General features: G+C 45.3%; 2 protein-coding genes across 3 annotated transcripts in view; one reads left to right on the top strand and one right to left on the bottom strand.

The window, feature by feature from the left end:
* The window catches only part of LOC142496764 (phospholipase A2 homolog otoconin-22-like), a 399,541-nt gene that overhangs the window by 195,671 nt on the left and 183,118 nt on the right, over positions 1 to 20,752 (bottom strand).
* Positions 17,290 to 20,752, top strand: part of C1QTNF12 (C1q and TNF related 12) — a 66,931-nt gene continuing 63,468 nt past the window's right edge. Inside the window, exons 1-2 of one of the 2 annotated variants that reach the window (XM_075603663.1) lie at positions 17,290 to 17,594; positions 17,797 to 18,497. In XM_075603663.1, the coding sequence (XP_075459778.1) occupies positions 18,327 to 18,497 (171 nt within the window). In that variant the 5' untranslated portion in view covers positions 17,290 to 17,594; positions 17,797 to 18,326. Of the gene's footprint in view, positions 18,498 to 20,752 lie in introns of both variants that reach the window. The other variant, XM_075603662.1, reaches the window with a different exon arrangement.

The raw sequence follows: 20,752 nt of genomic DNA, 5'->3' as shown, positions 1-20,752 counted from the left end.
GGTCTTCTAATTTCTCTTGGAATACAGTCAAGTACCATCTTTTGTCCAATGACGGTCATTGCTTCTTGTGATATGTCCGGCTCACTGACATTTTGATTTCTTCCCCCTTGTGATGTCACAGATTTTTGTTTGCTTTGAACCCATTCATTCTTTTTCCTGTCTCTTTGGTATTAACCCAGCATGCATCTCTCCATACTTCTTTACATTGTCAGAAGCTTCTGAATTATTTTTGCATTTAGGGTTCAAGTTTCACATTCATACGTGAGCACGGACAGGATGCACTGGTCAAAAACGTATTTGTTGAGGCGCAGTGGAAGGTTCCCTTGCAAGATGACTGGGTGGGGGGTGGGGAGGGTCAGCAGTGACTAGGTGGGTGGATGGGGGTCAGCAGTGACTTGGGGGGGTCAGCAGTGACTGGTGGGGTGGGGGCGGGGTCAGCAGTGACAGTGCGTGGGGGAGTGGGTCAGCAGTGAGTGGGTGTTGGGGGGGAAGCAGTGGGTGGTGGGGGGAAGCAGTGAGTGGGTGGGTGGAAGCAGTGAGTGGGTGGGGGGGGAGCAGTGAGTGAGTGGAGGGGGGGAGCAGTGAGTGAGTGGAGGGGGGAAGCAGTGAGTGGGTGGAGGGGGGAAGCAGTGGGTGGGGGGGGGAAGCAGTGAGTGGATGGGGGGGGAAGCAGTGAGTGGGTGGGGGGGGAAGCAGTGAGTGGGTGGGGGGGGGTTGTAAGTTAGGTATGTGCACTTTTCCCACCGTAGTTCTGCTGGGAAGAGATGCTCCTGTAGGATGTATGCGATGTTGCGCAGCGTCCATGAGTTCCACGTGGGGGAGCTCCCCGGAGGATCTCCCCCCCTCCGTTTGCGGCTGTGCTAGGGACCGCAGCTCTGGGGCCGGCGTGAGGATCACTGGTTCGTGGTGATCTCCGGGCTAGCTGGGGGCGGGCCGCCAGGCGGAGTGATCCGGAAAGGGATGCGAGGTGGATCAACGCAACTTGTTGCCTGTGCTCTGCTGAGTGGGGACCTGTGGGGAGGGTGTGGGGGGGGGTGATCCGGGAGACGGGGACAGGCCAAAAGTGGTGGAGTGGAGCGGGGAGCTGGCAGCCATGAACAGCGGAGGCGAGGGTAGGTTAGTCCAAGGAAGCGGGGTGGCACTGGGGTCAGGTGGCGGGGGGGGAGCGAGTGTGTCGGTGTGTGCGAGTTGTGATGTCAGGAGGCGCGTTGGCGCTTCCCCTCCTTCCCATGTTCGGGGGGGGTTAGCGGTCGGGGGGGGGTGGAGCGAGAGAGCAGGTCTGTCTGGCGGGCCGAGTGTGCCAGTGGGGTAGGTGTGGTGAGCGAAGGCTGCAGGCCAATGAGAGGTGTGCGTGGGGCGGGCGGTGCGAGGGACCAATCAGATTGGCCTGAGGCGGAGTGACGGATACACACACACACACACACACACCCACTCTGCTGACTTCTGACGGTGATGTGATTGAGATTATACCTCACAAATGCTCATTTATTCAATCCTCTTCTGAGTGTATGTCCAAGAGGGCCTTTTTTCAATTTGTTTTATTAAAACTCTATCATACAGTATTATGCTATGGAGCTTGCGCTTCTTTCTTTCTTTATATATCTTACATACATATGTAGAGAAGGATCAGATGGTGCTATCTCATTCTCTATGTCAAGGTGCCTTATTTAAAAAATAAAATAATTATATAAGCCAACAGATAAGGGTGGACAGGTGGAAATAATTTTAACAATACATTGGGCTAAATATATATAGAGTAGGAGACCGGTCAGATGTTGCAGCAGTATATCTCACTCTGATCACCTATACACTTACTCAGGGCCTGGCTGGGTGGTGGTCTCATAGCACCAGTGGCGGATTTCCGTTAGGCCTGGGCCTAAGGTGGCAAAAATGTCCGCCGCATATACATGTGCCGTGCTCTCGGGTCTGATGGGAAGGCACTTACATGTGGGGGGCCGCCTCCTTCTCCACTCGAATCCCAGCGTCAAATGACGCCTCGTTGACATGGAAACGTGACGTCGCAGCGTCAAATGACGGCATGACGCTGCGTTGGGGCACTGGACGCTGGGCTTCAAATGGAGGAGTGCGGCAGCAAGGAGGCGGTCGCCATATGTAAGTGCCTAAGGGCATGATCCCCGCGCTTACAGAGGCCCCGCGCTCTTCCCCACAACATGTAAACTGATTGCCGGGGGAGAGCGCGGGGCCTCTGTAAGTGCCCCTTACCGTCTCTCAGGCTTCTCCTCCTGCTCCTTATCTCTGCCAGAAAGATGAAGTGCTTCTGGGTACTAGTACACTGGTAAAGAGACGAGACAGGCCGGATGGTGGCATCACTGCCTATGTCATCTCTTGCCGCTTCCTATTGGCCCACATGACGCAGGGAATTTAAATACAAGGAAGCACCCGCGCTACATTTCCCGGTAAGTTTTTTTTTTTTTGGAAAAACCAAGGGGTCCATGGAGCTGAAATAACCACGGTTCAGAGTAGGGACCTCCTGTTTCCGACACATTACAAAAATGGGGGAAAGGAAAAAGAGGGTGAGCTGAGCTCCTGCGTTATCAGCTTGATTTGTGGCCATAAGGTGGCGCTGTTACATAAGAGGAAAATGACATCTGATGTTGGTCTGTAGGAAAGCCAGCTCACTGTGATAATAGTACAGTACATACTCCCAAACGCAAAACAGGTTCAAATGTTGCATTTTTCAGTTCGCAAATGTATTTGCTTTAACAGTATATTTTTTTTTGGGGGGGGGGGGGGATTTCAGCCTTTTTGTACCACTTTGGTTAATTTCATTAACTAATGTCACATGACCAATGTTTTGCGAAATTGAAATTGTGGAATAATATCCCAAAGTGTTAAAGTTGGCCAAACTTTTTTCGCGTCTACTTTTTAGAAAGACAATGTTTGTGTGTGTGTGTTTTTTTTTTAATCGTTTATTACATTTTCAATAACAACAAAACATACTACATTTCAACTAGAGCACAAAATACCAGTTTACTGTGATGACAATATTCCTGTACATTTAACAGTACATTACACCAGTAAATAATATATTAAAATGATATATACTATAGACAATGACAAACAAAAACCTAAATTACATTTTAAATTGATGAGTCAGTCCTATCTGTATTGCATCATGGGTTTGTATTTCCCTCTGCACCCGTTCCCCCTTAACCACAATTCCTTTTGTTGTTTCATTGAGTGTACGCGCGTCGGAGCGCCTGGCGGCGCGTTCACCAGTGTGAGCCAAGACCTGTGGTGAAGAGCAGAAGATCTCAACGAGGGGGCGTGTTGGGGACGCCCATGACATCGCGCTCATTGACTCAACCGCCGCCGTGACGCGGCCAATGCTCGGCCGACGCGCCAAAAGACACAAATCTTTGGCCAAGGTGGTCGCGCCTCGCGGCTTGTCCGCCCGCCCACGCACACACATGCCGACTGGGGCCTGCCCCGTAGAGGGCTGTACCTTGTGTGAAGCGCGCACGCCGTCACGCCCGCGCAGCCGTGGCCACCGGGGACGAACCCTTAGACTTCTTAGTAAATACCATTACGTTTGGCCAAAACGCCCGCATCACAACCTCGTTGTCCCATTTTTTTAAAATACTATTTTCGTCTTTAGCTCTTTATTGGTTTCAGCTTCCATTTTTTCTAACATGAATAACTGTGTTTAAATATTTGGTTAGCGTCTCCATGTTAGGGGGTATATCTTTTATCCATTGTAACGTTATGGTTTTTCTGGCCGCCAATAATGTGATTCCTCCAAGTTGCCAAATGTCATAGAAACTGGTTCTTTAACCGCAGTTATTTTAACATTCTTCTGTATACAGTATAATTCAGCACTTGGACCCAAAGATTTGCAACCTTGGGGCAGCCCCATTAGCCGTGTTTCAGGTCTGCTTTAGGTTGTTGGCGCTTTGGACATCTATTCCTTGATTTGTCTGTATCCTTGTAACTTGTGTTAGGCCTGGGAGATAGTAGGATCAGCCTTGCTGACCCGTGCTGAGGCGCGCACACGCTCAGCACTGAGCCCCTGCAGCCGCAATGAGAGCGGCTTTAGCAGGGGCTCGCGCACGCTTCCGCACGCTTGCGGAAGCATGTGCCTTACCAAAATTTTAGATTTGGCGCTCGCCAGAGCGCAGGGCCGGTCACGTCGCGAACCAGCGCCGTGATGTCACTGGTCCGCCCACGGATGGCGCACGCTCTAAGGCCAGGGAAAGCACCGCTTTCCCTGAGCCTCAGCGCGCCTCCGCACGGGCAAAGTGTCTATGCCCGAGGCCTTAAAAGCACACTATGCCCTGTGTGTCAGTTTTACTTGCATCTCTATCCACGTTTCTGATATGGTAAGTTTTCTAGTTCTATCTAAACCACTAAGTATTACATCTAATTCCGTTATTTCCTTTAAATCTTTGTCTCAGGCCACAAAAGCCTTTTGCTAAATCCTCTCATGATTTTTCTCTCTTGCTACATTGTATATATCTGATATAGTGTATCTATCCTCTCTGGAAAGACTAAAGAAATGATCAAACCTATTATTTGACAATACTGTACCTCCTTTTTATAGTTCTCCAGTGATTTACAATCATGTGTCACCTGTGCATACAAATAACCATGTGAAGTAGGTATCTCACACTTTCCCTTTAATTTCTCACAGGTAAGGAGCCCTGGTCTTCCTTTATCAAATGTCCTATACACCTTAAGCCCTTGCCGGAAGGATGCCTGATTTTGGCCTGGGAGGAACTTTGCGTTTCCCTTTAATAGGCAGAAATGTAGAGATTGTGTATGATAATCCCATATTAGACTTGATTGTCTTCCATGCTACGTAAGTGTCTCTTACCTATGTATTATCTGTGTATGTGTCTTTTTAACGCAACATTTCTCTTGATTTCCATTCAGCTTAGTATGGGGCTGCCCTGTTCTCACAGGACTTGATCAAACGGTATCCTCGGTGTCATTAGAACACACATTTGATGCAGGTACAAGCGGCAGGGAAAACTCCCTTTTCCATTCTATGACCGTTATTTCTTTAGTGCACTTTTGTCCTCCCTTTCCATGCAGCCCACCTAGAACAGTGTTGGAAATCTGGATTGGATCCATTGGTAGCACTTGTTACAAAATGCACTATACTGTACATCAAGCCAACGTTAAGAGATGGGTTAGCATCAGAAAATGGCGGCATTTGTTGCTTAGTGAAATAGTGCTCTTGGTAGTGACATCCAGAGAGGCTTTGTACATTATTTAATGTCAACATAAGCTGCTGAATTGCTTCTATTACCTTCACTCGGGGGTTCTCAACTTCACTCCTCAAATTCCCCTCCCCAACAGGTCAGGTTTTAAGGATGTCCCTGCTCAATCAGTGGCTAAACTATATTAGAGGAGCCACACAAAATCAAATCTAAAATTTAAATGATTGAAAGAGCATTAGCATCTTGTCAAGATGGATACTACATTCTTGATTTGTCATGATATTTGTGACCATGGAAAGCTGAACAGCAGGAAACCTGACTTATCTGGTGTTTTTGGTGGCAGCAGGCTTGGGGTTTGTAACATCCAGTAGAAGCATGAGCCTCCTGAAAAATGTATCTCAAGTTCTAGGGTTGCCAGGTGTCCAGTATTGAACCGCACTGTCCTGTATTGGGCACTCTGTCCAGTGAGAAATTAGAGGTAATATTGGGCATGTGTGTGTCCGGTATTACCTCTCTGGACATAGTGACCTGACCGGCTTGGGGGGGCACTTAATTTCCCCGAGCAGGGCTGTTGTTAGGGGGCTGGTCAGCTTCCTCCATCCTGATTGGCTGCTGCTGGGTAATGGGTCAGGAAACTGTGGGTGGGGCCAAGGAGAGAAAGAAACAGCATGGAGTGGTGAGAGGTGCGAGTCTCGAGCACGTCACACCTTTCACCATAGTGTCCAGTATTGTTGGAGAAACCCGTAGAAAGGTATAGTGCGCGCTGACCTTAGATTTCTATCTCCTCCCAGTCTGTGTGCAGCTTCTCCCTGCAGCTCCCTGTCTCCCGTGAACAGCGGGGAATATCCAACGTACAAAAACAAGTACAGGGGCGCATAGGAGAAGAAACAAAGGACACAATTAGTCATTTAAAAAAACAATTTGTCAGTACATTTGGAACGTGTACAACTTTAAAATATAAGGTGGATCAACCCCTTGAAGAAGTGTCATTGAGACACGAAACGCGTCGCGGTGAGGTCATACGCAGCGACGCAGTCACGTGACGACGGACTACGGAAGCCGCAGTACGCATACCCACAAGGACGCCAAAAGAATTGTGTTTCCAGCCTTTTTCTTTTACCATCACAGAGACTGGGCACTTTTTCGTTCCTTCAAGAGATTGGGACTTTTTTGGCGTGGGGTTCAGAGAGATTTGAGGCCCATTCCTCGAGGGTGTTGCGGACGTTTGGGATTATTGTGATCCACCTTATATTTTCAAGTAAGTTGTACACGTTCCAAGTGTACCGATAAATTGTTTTTTTAAATGACTAATTGTGTCCTTTGTTTCTTCTCTTGGGCGACCTTGTACTTGTTTTTGGAGAAGCCTCCTGGAAACCGTAAACTGAACGGTTGGTTATCTGTGAACTCAAATTGTGTACATAGGCATTCTTATTTTACAAAAGAAAAATCTCATTAAAATATATTATAGTTAAAACACTGCAATAAAATATGCTACATTTCAATCAAAAAGCAGCATGTGTGCCATGGATGGCCAAGATATATATTCAGTAGTGTGGTTACTATTAAACAGTTATCCTCAGGGGCCATATGAATTATATGTCTGTTCAATGATAAACAAAAGTTCTGGGCCAAAAAATCTAGAAAAAAAAACCCCCCATAATGACGAGATCAATAAACATCACAATAAATTGAAGTTGCTGACAGCCCTGGGCAGCTAACAATATTTTGGGGGAATATCTTTAAAGTCGATGCTTCAGCCAAATGTGAATGCATGTAAAATAAAGAGGAATTAAGGGAAGGGGGGGGGGGGGGGGGTGAGAAGAAAGAGAGAGGCTTTGAGAATGTCAGGTTTTTTTCCATGGACTGTGGATCTGTCAGAGCTGTTTAGCTGCTGTCTGACAGATTGTGCTATTTGTGTGTCATCAAGTGTACTTTTAACAAATTCGGGGCTTGTCTACAACTAACCTGGAAGGGGGGCTGAAGTACCAGCAGGCGCCAAAGAAGGTTAAATATTATTAACAAATAAAGCAAGGCGCATACTTTTAATGGAATGCACGGACGGGAGAGGGATGGGGGTGCTGGGGAGGGGGGGCTGTTTAACTGTTTCTCTTCATTCTCCTTCGTGACCGCGCTAAACGAAATAGCTGGGCTTCAGCGTCTCTTTATATCTTCTGTTCTCCGGGGCTTATTCTATATCGGCTGAAGCTACAGATTGGGGCCATTTTGCGACTGGAATTCCCTATTTATGTCATTGGTAAATTTTGGTCGAAAAATGCCTGGTCGGCCGCTTTGGTTGATATAGAACGGGGAGGGGGTGGGGGGGGCGAACTCCAGTCCTCAAGGGCTACCAACAGGTCTGGTTTTCAGGATATCCCTGCTTCAGCATAGGTGGCTCGGTCGAAGACCCCCTGTGCTGAAGCAGGGATATCCTGAAAACCTGACCTGTTGGTGGCCCTTGAGGACTAGAGTTGTCCCACCCCTGATATAGAATAAGCACCTTGGTACTGCACCGACACACTTTATTCGAGCAAATACCCGGTATGTACCTGGCAGATACCTGGAATGTGCCGCTCCTCACCTCTGACAAGCCCCGTTGCATTTGCCTTCCCAGCCTGGGTTCATGCCTGGCTGATGGGCGGCTGATCTGTTAAATGATAATGATTAGGATTTAATAGGCTGCAATGCTTCGCGTGTCTACCAGATGGCATAAATTCATGAATTGTAATGCAGTATATATATATGTACTGTGCAGTATTGCAGCCAGCGGGAATAAAATGATTCAATCCCTGCTGGAAAATAACTCAATGCACTCGGGCAGAAAACAGTCACAAACCTCAATACACCCGGGTATACCCGAATTCGTGGGACTAGCCGAGCTCGAATAAAGTGTGTCGCCAGTGTATATAGGTTTTTCAGGCCTGTTTGTACTAGGATCCATATTTTGGCAATAAGGTCTGACTTTTTTTTAAGGTGGTTTGCCATTCTGGGACAGACATATCTTGCAAGAATCTAATAATTGCTTTGGATAAGCTCTGCAGTTTGGTTGCTTCTTGGCCACGCATCAGTAGTGCCTAACACCTCAGATCCGTGCGGGCTGGCCATCCATTCTAGCTCATGGCTTGAAGGCTGGGTACAGCTAATCTTGATGCAATGCTCCGGTGATGGCGTGACTTCCCGTTGGCTTGGGGGAGCGAGGCGTCGATGGCGGCCATATTTATTACCCAAAACGGGGCCATAAACACTGGCCTGCAAACAGGTCAATATCTCAGGAACCGATGGGCTAACGCAGATAAACATAACGCCATTTGTTCTGGTTCTCAATAAATCAATGAAAAGGAGGCTTGCTGCTTTAAACTCGTGTCCTCAGTAGTTGTGAAACGTGTCACAATCGTGATTGCACTTAGGCCCGTATTCACTAAAGAGTGCTAAGCTTTAGCACGCCTAAACTCCCATTCATTTGAATATGGCGTATAGCTCGGCTCTCTGTAGTGAATATGGGCCTTAGAGAGCATCTCAAAACCTAACAAAGAAGAAATTGCCTTGTGATTGACTGCCTCCTCCATAGGTGGGGGATCCCAGTTCTAAATCCCGTGCCCTTTCATTGTGGCTAGAACACATTTTGGATGCTTCATGCATGTAAATTCTATGAGGTACAGCTCTGCATGTATTGTAATAATGATGCAGACTTAATATTAGTCTAATTGTGTTCCAGTAATTGACAGGTGACATTTCAGTGCGGTACAGTACCCTTTCCTAACATTAAGCATGGTACATCTTCCTTGCAGTATGTTGCTGCATTATATTGCTGACTTGTTACAGTACTTGACTTATACATGTCCACTTTTGAATGTGAAATACAGAATGACAATAACAGCCCCTTTAGAAACGTCTTGTTGAGCAGAGAAGATGATATCTCCGAGGTCATAGGAGCCCAGCGATACCATCACAGGCCATTCAAAATGAGTAACCAATCATGTACTCTTTCTGTAGCTGCCATTTTGTTCATAGTTCCTTCACCTGTTGCAACCCTGCATAATATGAAACCTTTATCGGAACAAAGCTTTGCAATTCTTTCCAGCTTATAGAAGTGAGTCTTTGAGCAGTTATGTATTCATCTATTTTTAATTGAATGAATTCAAAACTGGGGGTTGGTCGCCCAGAGATGAAATGCGCTATTTCTACCTCCAGTGATTATATATATATATAAAACAAGAAAAAAGAAGCGCCAGTTCCGTATGGTGTAAAATATATATGTAAAGTTTATTAAATAATAAGTAGTCAAAAGGACTAGTGGTTGACTGGTGTGATTAAAAAGCAATAGTATGTCTTATATAAGCAGATAGCAGCAATTAGCAAGTGACATATAGAGGGGGGTCTGGAGCAAGGAAGCAAGATAAGATCCTTGAGAAAGTCACCTAGAGTGACGAAACGCGTTGGACGTCATCACGTAGCAGCGCAGCAACGCAGTGACGCGGGCACGTTTTGTATGAAGCAACTAGGATCACTTGTTGCTCTACATTTGGGGATAGAGGCTCCCGTTTTCACATACACATCCGGTGCCGCTGCAAGGACTTACAACGCAGGAAGCCTCATCTCAAACTGAGGTCTGACACGCGGGAAGTGATTTTGTGCCACAGGAGGGAATTGATTCTACAACATCAGAACAACACCCGTTTAACCGGACCGCACGTTGAGGAGATATATTCCGTGCTTCAACAGATTTAACAGGTCTGTCATCAGCACACCCACATCACCATTGAGAAGGGACATTCTCTAGTGGGTGTGTATTGTTCTTTACTGGGTTAACATCAGCCACATGGACTGTTATTGACATTCACCAGTCCTGTTGTTGGCCATCTTTCCCCATGATATCTTGCTTCCTTGCTCCACACCCCCCTCTATATGTCACTTGCTAATTGCTGCTATCTGCTTATATAAGACATACTATTGCTTTTTAATCACACCAGTCAACCACTAGTCCTTTTGACTACTCTGGTTATTTAATAAACTTTACATATATATTTTACACCATACTGAACTGGCGCTTCTTTTTTCTTGTTTTTTATTTACATTTGGTCAGGCTTGACCATACAGAAGCTTCGCCTATTCCGTACAGACTGTCCCTATGCTATAATCATTTGATGCTCACATTATTCACTTGTTACACGTATTTAATTCTTCTTTTAAATTACACATATATAGAATTAATTTGCACATTTTAGCACTAATATTCACTCACAAGCGCTACTAATTGTTTCTGTGTGTGTATATATATATATCCACACACACTTTTAGTTGTGCTACAAACTCTCACATTTCCACACCCACCCACACCATTTATATCCCTCTCACTCCACACACACCTTGTGTAGAGCACTGTTTATACTGTGGGCTCTCCATTCATTCTTATTCACACTGATACACATACACACTCTTTCTTCACTTGCTTTCAGTTACCCTTTGACACCTCTAGCCATAAAACACATCCACACCGGGGGAAGGACAAGCACAGATAACATTCCAAGAGACACTGTTTTCAAGTTATCCTTGCTTCATTCATTGTAACATCGCCGGAAGAAGAGATCAGCGTATCTCGAAAGCTCGCACAAATAAAAGCATTTCGTTAGCCACAGAACGGTATCATCTATTTATTTTTTGATTATATATATATATATATATATATATATATATATATACATACACACACACACACACACACACACACACAGACACAGACACAGACACAGACACAGACACATACACATACACACACACATATACACACACATATACACACACACACACATAAACCAAGGGATATATATATATACCTTTTTATGTACCAGTAAAATTAAGATGGTTGTGCATCACTCACACCAGTTTCAGACACATTTAAGACCCACAAAATCCTTCAATTCCAGACTTTAGTTGCTGACTACAGAGGAAATATGTATGGAACCCCAGTATTAGATTGTAAAATTCTGGGAACCCCCCCCCCCCCCCCGATCCGTCCATCTCTCTCTCCCTCCGTCCGTCTCTTTCTTCCCCCTCACACTTACCCCTCTCTCTGTTCCCCCCATACACTCCGTACAAGTACAAATTGCAGGATCCCTTAGAGGCCGCCCCTCGTGCGATGGCTCGACCGCGTTTTGAAAAGATAAAAAATTGTCTGTTCAAGCGACGGCCGCGTCACTTGAGCGGTTCAGCCAATCATGGCGAACCAGCTTTGTGATGTCATAGCCACGCCTCCGCCATGCCTCCCCATCGCCTGAACCAATATGTGCAGAAATCGCTTGAGATACGGGCGCATATTATGCCATGCGCGCGCACTCAAGCACGCACTATAATCTCTGCCGTATACTCTCTTCCTCTTGCACTCTCTCTCTTCCCTCACACTCTCGCCCCTCTATCTTCTGCCCTGACACTCCCTCCCTCTCCTCTCTCTTATACTCTATCCCCCTCAGCCTCCCCTTACATTTCCCCCCTTTCTCTTGCTCCCTTATACTTTCCCCTGACCTCTTGCTCCCTTATACTTTGCCTGACCTCTTGCCCCCTTATACTTTGCCTGACCTCTTGCCCCCTTACACTCTCCCCCTCACACTTTCATCTCTCCCCCTCACACTTTCATCTCTCTCTCACTCACTCACTCTCACTCACTCACACACACCTCCCTCCTCTTCCTATCAGACGGAAGTTGAACACAACGTCCGGCGTCGACAGGAGCTGGAAGAGGAAGGATCGCAGTGACCGGGCTGCTGCTGTGCTCCGGAGCCGCCTGCTCACTGCTGCGTGGGGTGCTGCTGGGCCTCGGACAGCTGGGAGAGTTTTCCCAGCTCTCTCCCCCTGGCGGCCACAGAACCTCTCAGGGGTGCCCCCCAGAACCTCTCAGGGGTCCCCCACAGAATCCCGGTTAAAAATGACTGCTCTACAGAAAAAAAAATGTACTGAGTTCAATCTGTCACCCTGAAAAAGTAACTTTATAACAGTGCTTTGTACTCCTGGCATTAATATTTAAGCATTAATATTTAAGCATTAACAGTTCATTTCCTCACATATGAAAAAGAAACATTTGAGGATGCAAATGCTTAATACCCTATAATTTCAACGAGGAAGAGCTCTCCTGTTGGTCATTATCAAAACCTCTGACCAATCTACACTTCTGCAGCACAAAAAGGTCACTAGAGGTTTGAACTATATCTAAGGCCAACTCTAGTCGTCAAGAGCCAGATTGAAGCAGAATTTCCCATGTGTCCTACCTCTTGTAGCAGCCCAGCCACAGGCACAAGTAGGAGACAAAGGCAACACAAGGCGCGTATGGAAACTAAACAAAAACCACCAAATTCAAGTGTCTCAACACAGATTTTACAAGAAAATAAACCTGAAACATGTATCTTTACACTAACTCTTAAGTCCTTTGTTATCACATGGAGCCTGGAATGCATTGCAAAGTCATCTAAGCAAACAGGCCCCTGGAATACCAGAACAGCACTGGACAGTACATGGTTGTATAGTGGGAAAATGGTAAGCGCTTTGAGTGGTAAAGGGAACAAGGAGCAAAGGTGATGGTGACGAGAGGTTTCTTGAACATAAAGCTAAGAAGGGTTGGTCCTTTCTACCATGTAGTAACAAAGGAGGGAGTAGGGGGTATGATGCCTTTTATTGGACCAACAAGTAGTTGGCATGTTACAAGCTTTCGAACTTCTCGGGGTCCTTCATTGGGTATCATGAAGAGCTTTAATCAGTCACTAGGCTGTAGTGTTCCCAAGTGTCCAGCATTGAACCGGACTGTTCTGTATTTGGACACTGTCCAGTAATTTTTTTTTAGAGCTAATACTGGACATGTATGTGCCTGGTATTACCTCTCTGGACATAGTGACCTAACTGGCTTGGGGGGCACAGGATTTCCCAGAGCAGAGAGACAGAACAGGGCTGTTGCTTAGGGGGCTGGGCAGCTACCTCCATCTTGATTGCCGGCTGCTGGGTAATTCAACCAATCAGGAGGCGGCATCAGGAACCTGGGGCCAAGGAGAGGAGGAAACCGCATGGAGCGGAGATTGGTATTTTTGGAGAAGCCAACTGGCAACCCTACTCCAGGGTGCAAAGACTGATTTGTCAAAACAAAATAAATAAATATATATTTGCTACGTTTAACCAGTCTATTCATCACTGAGGAGCTGGAATCCTTTATTTCCAAGTGTTCAGGAAAGTAGGATGCAATTTAGCATGTGAAAGTGATACCTGACCGTTTGAGGTAGATAGAGTATACTTACTGAGCGCACACAAATACATTGTGTAAACAAGTTGACAATATTGTTGGTTTCCTTCACAGGTTTAATCAACCTTAAAGGAAAAAAAACAACCCCCCCCCCCCCATAGGGATGATAAAAATGCGGCAAGCATATGAATGAAGGTGTTTGCTGTCCTTTGATTACCTTCTCCCATCCATCCCAAGTCAGAGGACCAAGCAGAAGGAGAGGTCGCTTTGCTATGCGAGGTCCTGTTCGACACTAGATAGCAAGAGTCAAACACCTACCAAGACTCAGCTTATCCTGCCTACAAAGATACCAATCACACAGGTATAACCACTTCAAAGAGCAATTCATGTTTGATGGTTTTTAATAGTTTTTTTTATTTTAACATAGGTTTGAAGCAGGGGGTCTCCAGTGCAGAATCCCATTCATTTGAGCTCTGTGGACCCCCTGCTTCAAACCTATGTTAAAAAAATAATAGAACCTCCTTCCCCCTCTTTCCCCCCTCCCCCATGAATTGCTCCTTTAAGTGGTACCGGTGGTGCCGGCATCACGGCAAAGTTTGACGTTCCTGAGTCACGCGGGCCAATAGGAAGCCGAACCTGATGATGTCACGGCTTCCTATTGGCCCGCAGGGCACGGGAGCTTTGAACCTCGGCCATTAGGTGATCCCTGCTAGCCGAGCGGAGCGGCTACCTGCACCCCCCCCCCTCCTACAGAGGTAAGTATCTCTGGAAGCAGGGAGTCCCCGAAGGTGAAATTAACGGGGTTCAGCTCCGGAGACCCCCTGCTTCAATCCTATGTTAAAATGACCCGCTTGGATTGCCTCTTTAAATGTGATTGTCTGAATTAATTATGTCTCACTGTCATCACAAGGATGCTCATTTGTTTTTACACGAGTATATTGTATACTTTAATAAATTCTTTTAGATGTTTTGTTACATACATGTATATATTTTTTTAATTAATAAAATTGTATGTTCTTGATTATTGTAAAATGGCTGCCCAGTATTGCTATATATATATTCTTTAGTATATATAACCCATCCACGATTTATTTTATTTAACAGCCCTCATTAGTTCATAAAAGTTGGAGTACATAATATATATATTTTTATATTCTATTTTGTACATTTTTTCCATATATATGTACACCGCATGACTGGGGGATACACACCATGTTCCATTTTTCAACTCTCTCCTGCGGGTTGTCCACTAAGGATGATGAGTTGGCTGGAATGTGGATGGTTAATCTCCCACCACATGGGGGTGCAATATGCGTTGTGAGGGGGTTAATACTTATTAATTTCTTTGCTTTTCTGTAGTTGAGACCTTTTGATTATATTCTCTTGTTGTTTAACACCTGCAGCGGGCACGTAGAGCCAGGATGGGGGCGGATACAGTCTCCGTCATGTCCATTCCTCCCCTTGTGGAACTCCCCTAGGGGCGTTCCTCAACAGTGTTGGGGAGATTGCGTGATGGCTGGTCACTCCCCCATTCTGGGTCTTAGTGCGCATGCGTCAGATAGTTAGGCTCTATTGGCTATGATGGGGACGTGACGTCACAGATATCGCGAGATTTGGCAGCCATTACTACTTAAATGTTCTGTATACCGTGTGGAAGCACTTCTTGATAAAGTGCTAGACACGAAACGCGTAGAAGGGCTGCATCCCTTGGTTTTATGATACTTTATTAAAGATTATACATTTTTGGCCAGACCTGTTCTTCATTTTGATCGCGGTGCGCTGCATCACTCTCTACAGAGCTCTGTGGACCCCCTGCTTCAAACCTATGTTAAAAAAATAATAGAACCTCCTTCCCCCTCTTTCCCCCCTCCCCCATGAATTGCTCCTTTAAGTGGTACCGGTGGTGCCGGCATCACGGCAAAGTTTGACGTTCCTGAGTCACGCGGGCCAATAGGAAGCCGAACCTGATGACGTCACGGCTTCCTATTGGCCCGCAGGGCACGGGAGCTTTGAACCTCGGCCATTAGGTGATCCCTGCTAGCCGAGCGGAGCGGCTACCTGCACCCCCCCCCTCCTACAGAGGTAAGTATCTCTGGAAGCAGGGAGTCCCCGAAGGTGAAATTAACGGGGTTCAGCTCCGGAGACCCCCTGCTTCAATCCTATGTTAAAATGACCCGCTTGGATTGCCTCTTTAAACACAGTCAATGTGCGATGGTACTAAGTAGTAAAGTGTAGCCCTCCTTTCTTCTCACGCATTCTGTTCTTTGAGGCATCAATATTTTATAAATCCTTCTCAAATAAGGTTCACACATTTGTACACCAATATTTAGCAGGTTTCGAATTTCTCGCATCGAGCCACAGTGCCACTATGTCTTATATTAAATAACCTTTTTTTTTATTATATTTGTTTTGCCCAGACATAAAAAAATAATAAAAAGCCATTGTTACAAAGCTACAGGTAGGAAAAGTATTTGTCAAACCAAAGATGACTTGTAAAATACTCCCACGGTTAGATAATGAAGACGTGATGCGGGAGCATTACAAAGTTACGACCACAGTAAAAAGTATCAATGCTACTTATACAAGCCACTTTGACCACGGAATAGACATGTTCGGTGACGGACGGCACATTTCAGGAGCAGTATATGAAAATATAGGTCTAGGCAATGTTCCACTGCCTGTATATGAGCCCAAGGTTTCTCTGCAACTAATACAGCTTCTAGATCTCCCGACTTTTGGAGGGAGAAAAAGAGACTACTAAAAATAGAAAAATTTAAAATAATCTGCTTAAAGAATAATACGTAATAATAATAGACAAATTAGATGTCTTTTGGGCATTAAATACCCGCCCATTTATAGGAGCAATCCAAGCCATTGATTTTGTTTTTTTTTTGTTACAGAGCATTGAAGCAGGGGGTCTCCGGAGCGGAACGCTGTTAATTTCAGCTCCAGCGACCCCCTGCTCGAGAGATGCTTACCTCTGAAGGGGGGTACAGGTATACTTCTGCTTTTTAAAGCTCCTGCATCACGTGGGCCAATAGGAAGCTGCCCTGATGATGTCATGGATTCCTATTGGCCCGCAGGTCGCAGAAGCTTTGAAAAGTGGCCATTATATGCTAGTCGTGCAGAACGGCTACCGGCGGCCCCTCCGGAGGCTTGTAATTCCGGAAGCAGGGGGTCCCTGGAGCTGAAATTAACGGGGTTCAGCTCCGGAGACCTCTGCTTCAATGATTATATATATATATATATATATATATATATATATATATATATACACATACATACTTTGCAAAAAAAATCCCCAGCTTGGATTGCCGCTTTAGGCTGTGATTATAGTATGCGACGAAGCTGAGGGTGAACCAGCCTGGTGACGCCTCCCCAGTCGCTGGAAGCTCAGTTCAACCATCGCTCAGGCGACAGGCGCGCACGACGCCAAGCGCTCGGTCGCACGGCCGCTATAAGCTTAGCCTTAAATATGCTGCCTAGACCAGGGAATACATAAAACGGATCTATTTCACGATATGCCGTATTACTATGCTAAACACATGACATACACAATTTACAAGAACCAAAAGTTATAATCAGAGATCATCTGCAAACGGGTTGAATGAAGTGGTTTTCACCTACAGGGGTTTAAACCATAGGGGCTTTTCCTAGGTTTTTTTTTCAATTGACATTTTCATAATCTGAGCAGTCTTTTCCCCAATAAAAAAAGGGTTAGGGGTTCATTAAAAAGTGCTTAACATCTCTATGGAGAAGAGTTGATCTGCTTATCAGCTCTTCTTTAATAGGGCTGTTAAAAAAAAAAAAAGAAAAAAAAGAGGATTGACAGATGGTGAGTGAGAGGCCCCTCCCTCTCTCCTACAAGTTGTTTGGGCTGTTACAGGGAAGAAGTATATATTTGGTGAAATGAAGCAGCCTGGAGAGCAACTGCCAATTTGCAGTTGGGAAGAGACAGAGTGAGAGAGGAGAGAGAGAGAGAGACTGGAACAGAGAAAGAGAAAGCACCATCTAAATAATAACTACAATTAAAAAAATAAATAAAAAGCATATGTTAAAGAGATCAGAAGAGGGATTTTGTGTGGACTACTGGACTTTCTGTTACATCCCTTTTTTTTTGTGTTTGTTTTGTTTCATCTGCAGTAACAGACTTTTCAAGAGGATTGAATTATTGTCACTAAAAAAATTAAATAAAGGTAGGCACAAACTTGTGGAGCTAAGAATACATACAGTATATGGAGGTGGTTTCATCTGTGTAGGGGAGAGATAGGCTTGACTTTTTTTCTTTCTTCCCCCTTCTGCTTGAGAATTCAAAACCCAGTTGAAATTTTGGAGCAGCTACCTGTTAAAAGTGGATTCTGACTTTCCAGTCAATATATTCTTTACATGTGTCCATAGATTGGTCAAGAAAGAAAGTGCTGCGAGGTGCAGCATCTGGATGCAGCCAGTTCATCGCAAAAGGAGAGAATGGTCAACGTAAGGATGGCTCTGTCACACCATGCACATGATGGGTCAAGATTTCATTGATCAGCGCTTTGTTCTGTCATAGCAGAGAAGCTCATACACTGATGGGTCTCTATGCTGGCAGATGTGGGCTGAGATGCTGCCCTGATACTTCAGACTTCACAGACTTCATAGTTGAGTGAGTTTCAATTAGGCTCTTTAAACTTGTGAGGAAGTCGATGGGAGCAACACTCGCTTCCAACCCATCCTGTTATCTGTAAAAAAAAAAAAAAAAAAAACTGGTGGAATTAAATAGATTGATGCTATATCTTGACCCTTTGTCTTGGCCACTTCTGGTGTCTCCTTATCTACACTGAAGGATCACTTTGCACTTGTTTTATCCTATCCAGCATCTTCCAGAGGGACTGGAAGCTTCCCTCAGCCCAGCATTTGAAACTTTGAAGGATATATTCCCCCAGCACATAATGAGGTGTTGGGTATGGCTCACAGTGGCCACCGTTCTGTGCCAGCAGCTTGCAGTCTTCCGGGTTCTGGCAGCTAAAAAAGAGCGCAAGAAGGGGAAAGACCCACATCAGTTTACTGAATCCTTTAATGTCACCTTATCCAACAGTGAGGAGTTACAAGAGCATGACAAGGTATGTGACTCAGCCAACACACCACACACCTCTCACTCTGCACAGTTACAATCCAGGTGCAGTGTTGGATGACACTACCTGTATCTTTTTTATTGCCACTTCTAGCTTTGCTCTTATTGTATATAGAAAAGCTGCAGGATCTCAAGTTGGTAAAAGGACTTGCTAAAAAATGCCATTGACTTCTCCGGGGTACCAAGGGGACCCTGTGACATTTTGCAAGATACAATACGTTGAAAAAGCCTTAAAGGTTTTATAGAAGGGTGACGTCAGCACTGGCGGCACAGGGGTTAATCGTAATAGCGAGGCGGTGACAGAATAGTACTGTAGTGATGGATTGAGAAAACAGTGCTACACATAATGATTCATGTTGTGCTATAAAAACGGCGAGTTGTTGTAAAGAAGTGTTGCAACGTGTGAAAAGTTCATGGGGTAAAGCGATGAAATGTCCTGGTTTGCACAGATCTGTATAAAGTGATAAATAGGTTAAGAATAACTGTAGACAGCATAGCAAGACTATGTTTTCCTTTCCATAAAGTGTTGCAGATTATACTATTTGGAACAGCCCCTAGTCTCCAAAACATTGCTGGGTCATGCAAACCTGTTCAGTTTCTGCCTTTCAGAAATGTGGTACATTTATTATCTGGAGCAGAGGTGCTCAACTGCTGTTCTCAAGCCCCCCCCCTCCCCATACAACTGGTCACATCTTCCGGATATCCCAGGTTCAGCACAGGTGGCTCAATCAGCCCCTGCTTCAGCAAAGGTGGCTCAATCAGGGGCTCGGTCTTTGACTGATCCTCTGATTGAGCCACCTGTGCTGAAGCTGAGCTATCCTGAAAAGCTGACCTGTTGTATGGGTGTGGGGGGGGGGGGGGAGGTTTGAGTACTGGAATTGAGCACCTCTGATCTGGAGTATCAAAATGAATAAGACGCCTTGTCGGGCATAGAGATGTAGTGGAGTTCAAGTGTTTGTAGTCATCACACGTGTCGTACAGAATGAGAAGTCTTAACTGGTACAAGAGATGAGCCATGAAGATGTAAGGGGAAGACATAATAAGCAACCTTCAACAAGTGCCGGTACGGATATCGTACTCGTCGTTAACTCTCGTGGACTTGAATGGGCGTTAACGCCGGAGTGGGTGCGAGATAACCTGTACGGGCACTTGATGAACGTGACCCAATGGGAGGAAAGAAGCAAGCTGTGTTTATGTTGTTGAAAGTGTAGGAATGTGACGGAAATGTTGGACTGAGGCAGAAATGTTGACATGACAGAGACGTTTTTGTAGAGTGTTGGAATGGAAAAAAGAAAGTGCTTATAGCCTAGAGCGGTAAGAAGTGCATGTATGGGAGAGATGTAGGAATGAAGGAAAAACAAGGGTAGAACACGGAGAGAGAAGAGGAGAAATAAAAGAGTGTAGGGTTGGAAGTTTGCAAAAAGTTTTGGTACTTCCATCTTTTCTCTCTTCCTCTCAACTCTGCTGTTGTTTTTGGATTCCTAGAGGAACGATAATGATAAAGAACACTTATGAGCACATTCACGTCTGAAACAGGTCCCCCATACCTGCCTTGGTGGTACAATGAAAGGAAACCGTAATACATCTCAACCCCCTTATAACGCTGTGCTTGGGGTCCAAAGAATCCCATCGCGTTATAAGCGGATCGCGTTAGAAATAATGCACAAGTGTACGCATTGTACAATAAAGTATTTAAGATACCAATAATCGTGTTTAAAGTGTTCATGAATACGAACATTAGGAGCCAAGCTTGCATCGCGTTATAAGCGGATTCGCGCTGTAATGGATCGCGTTATAACGGGGTTGAGCTGTACCTCAATGTGACATTAAGTATTAGGAGCTCAGTTCTTGTATTACTTATGATATGACATATAACAGGGGTGGCCAACACCAGTCCTCAAAAGGTCAGGTTTTAAGGATATCCCTGCTTCAGCACAGGTGGCTCAGTCAACAACTGGTGGCCCTTCAGGACTGGAGTTGGCCACTCCTGTCAGATAACCTTACATCAAAGTATCTTCCTGCCTCTCTAAATATTAGTAATGATTTCTTTATAGCCCCATCGACAGATTCACTAAAGGGTGCTATTAGCTTCCGCTTCAATGAAGATTGATTACTCAAAAGTGATTGGGAGCTGCAGTAAATCTAGCCGAAAATATAAAGGAATTACAGTGCTTTGCCGTTTTAGCACAGAAACATAGCTGTGGATCCCTCACCTGCCTGACATACACTGGTCTATTTACCCAA

Source organism: Ascaphus truei, chromosome 6, assembly GCF_040206685.1.
Source record: "Ascaphus truei isolate aAscTru1 chromosome 6, aAscTru1.hap1, whole genome shotgun sequence".
NCBI lineage: Eukaryota > Metazoa > Chordata > Amphibia > Anura > Ascaphidae > Ascaphus > Ascaphus truei.
This window is presented reverse-complemented; position numbering and strand designations above follow the sequence as displayed.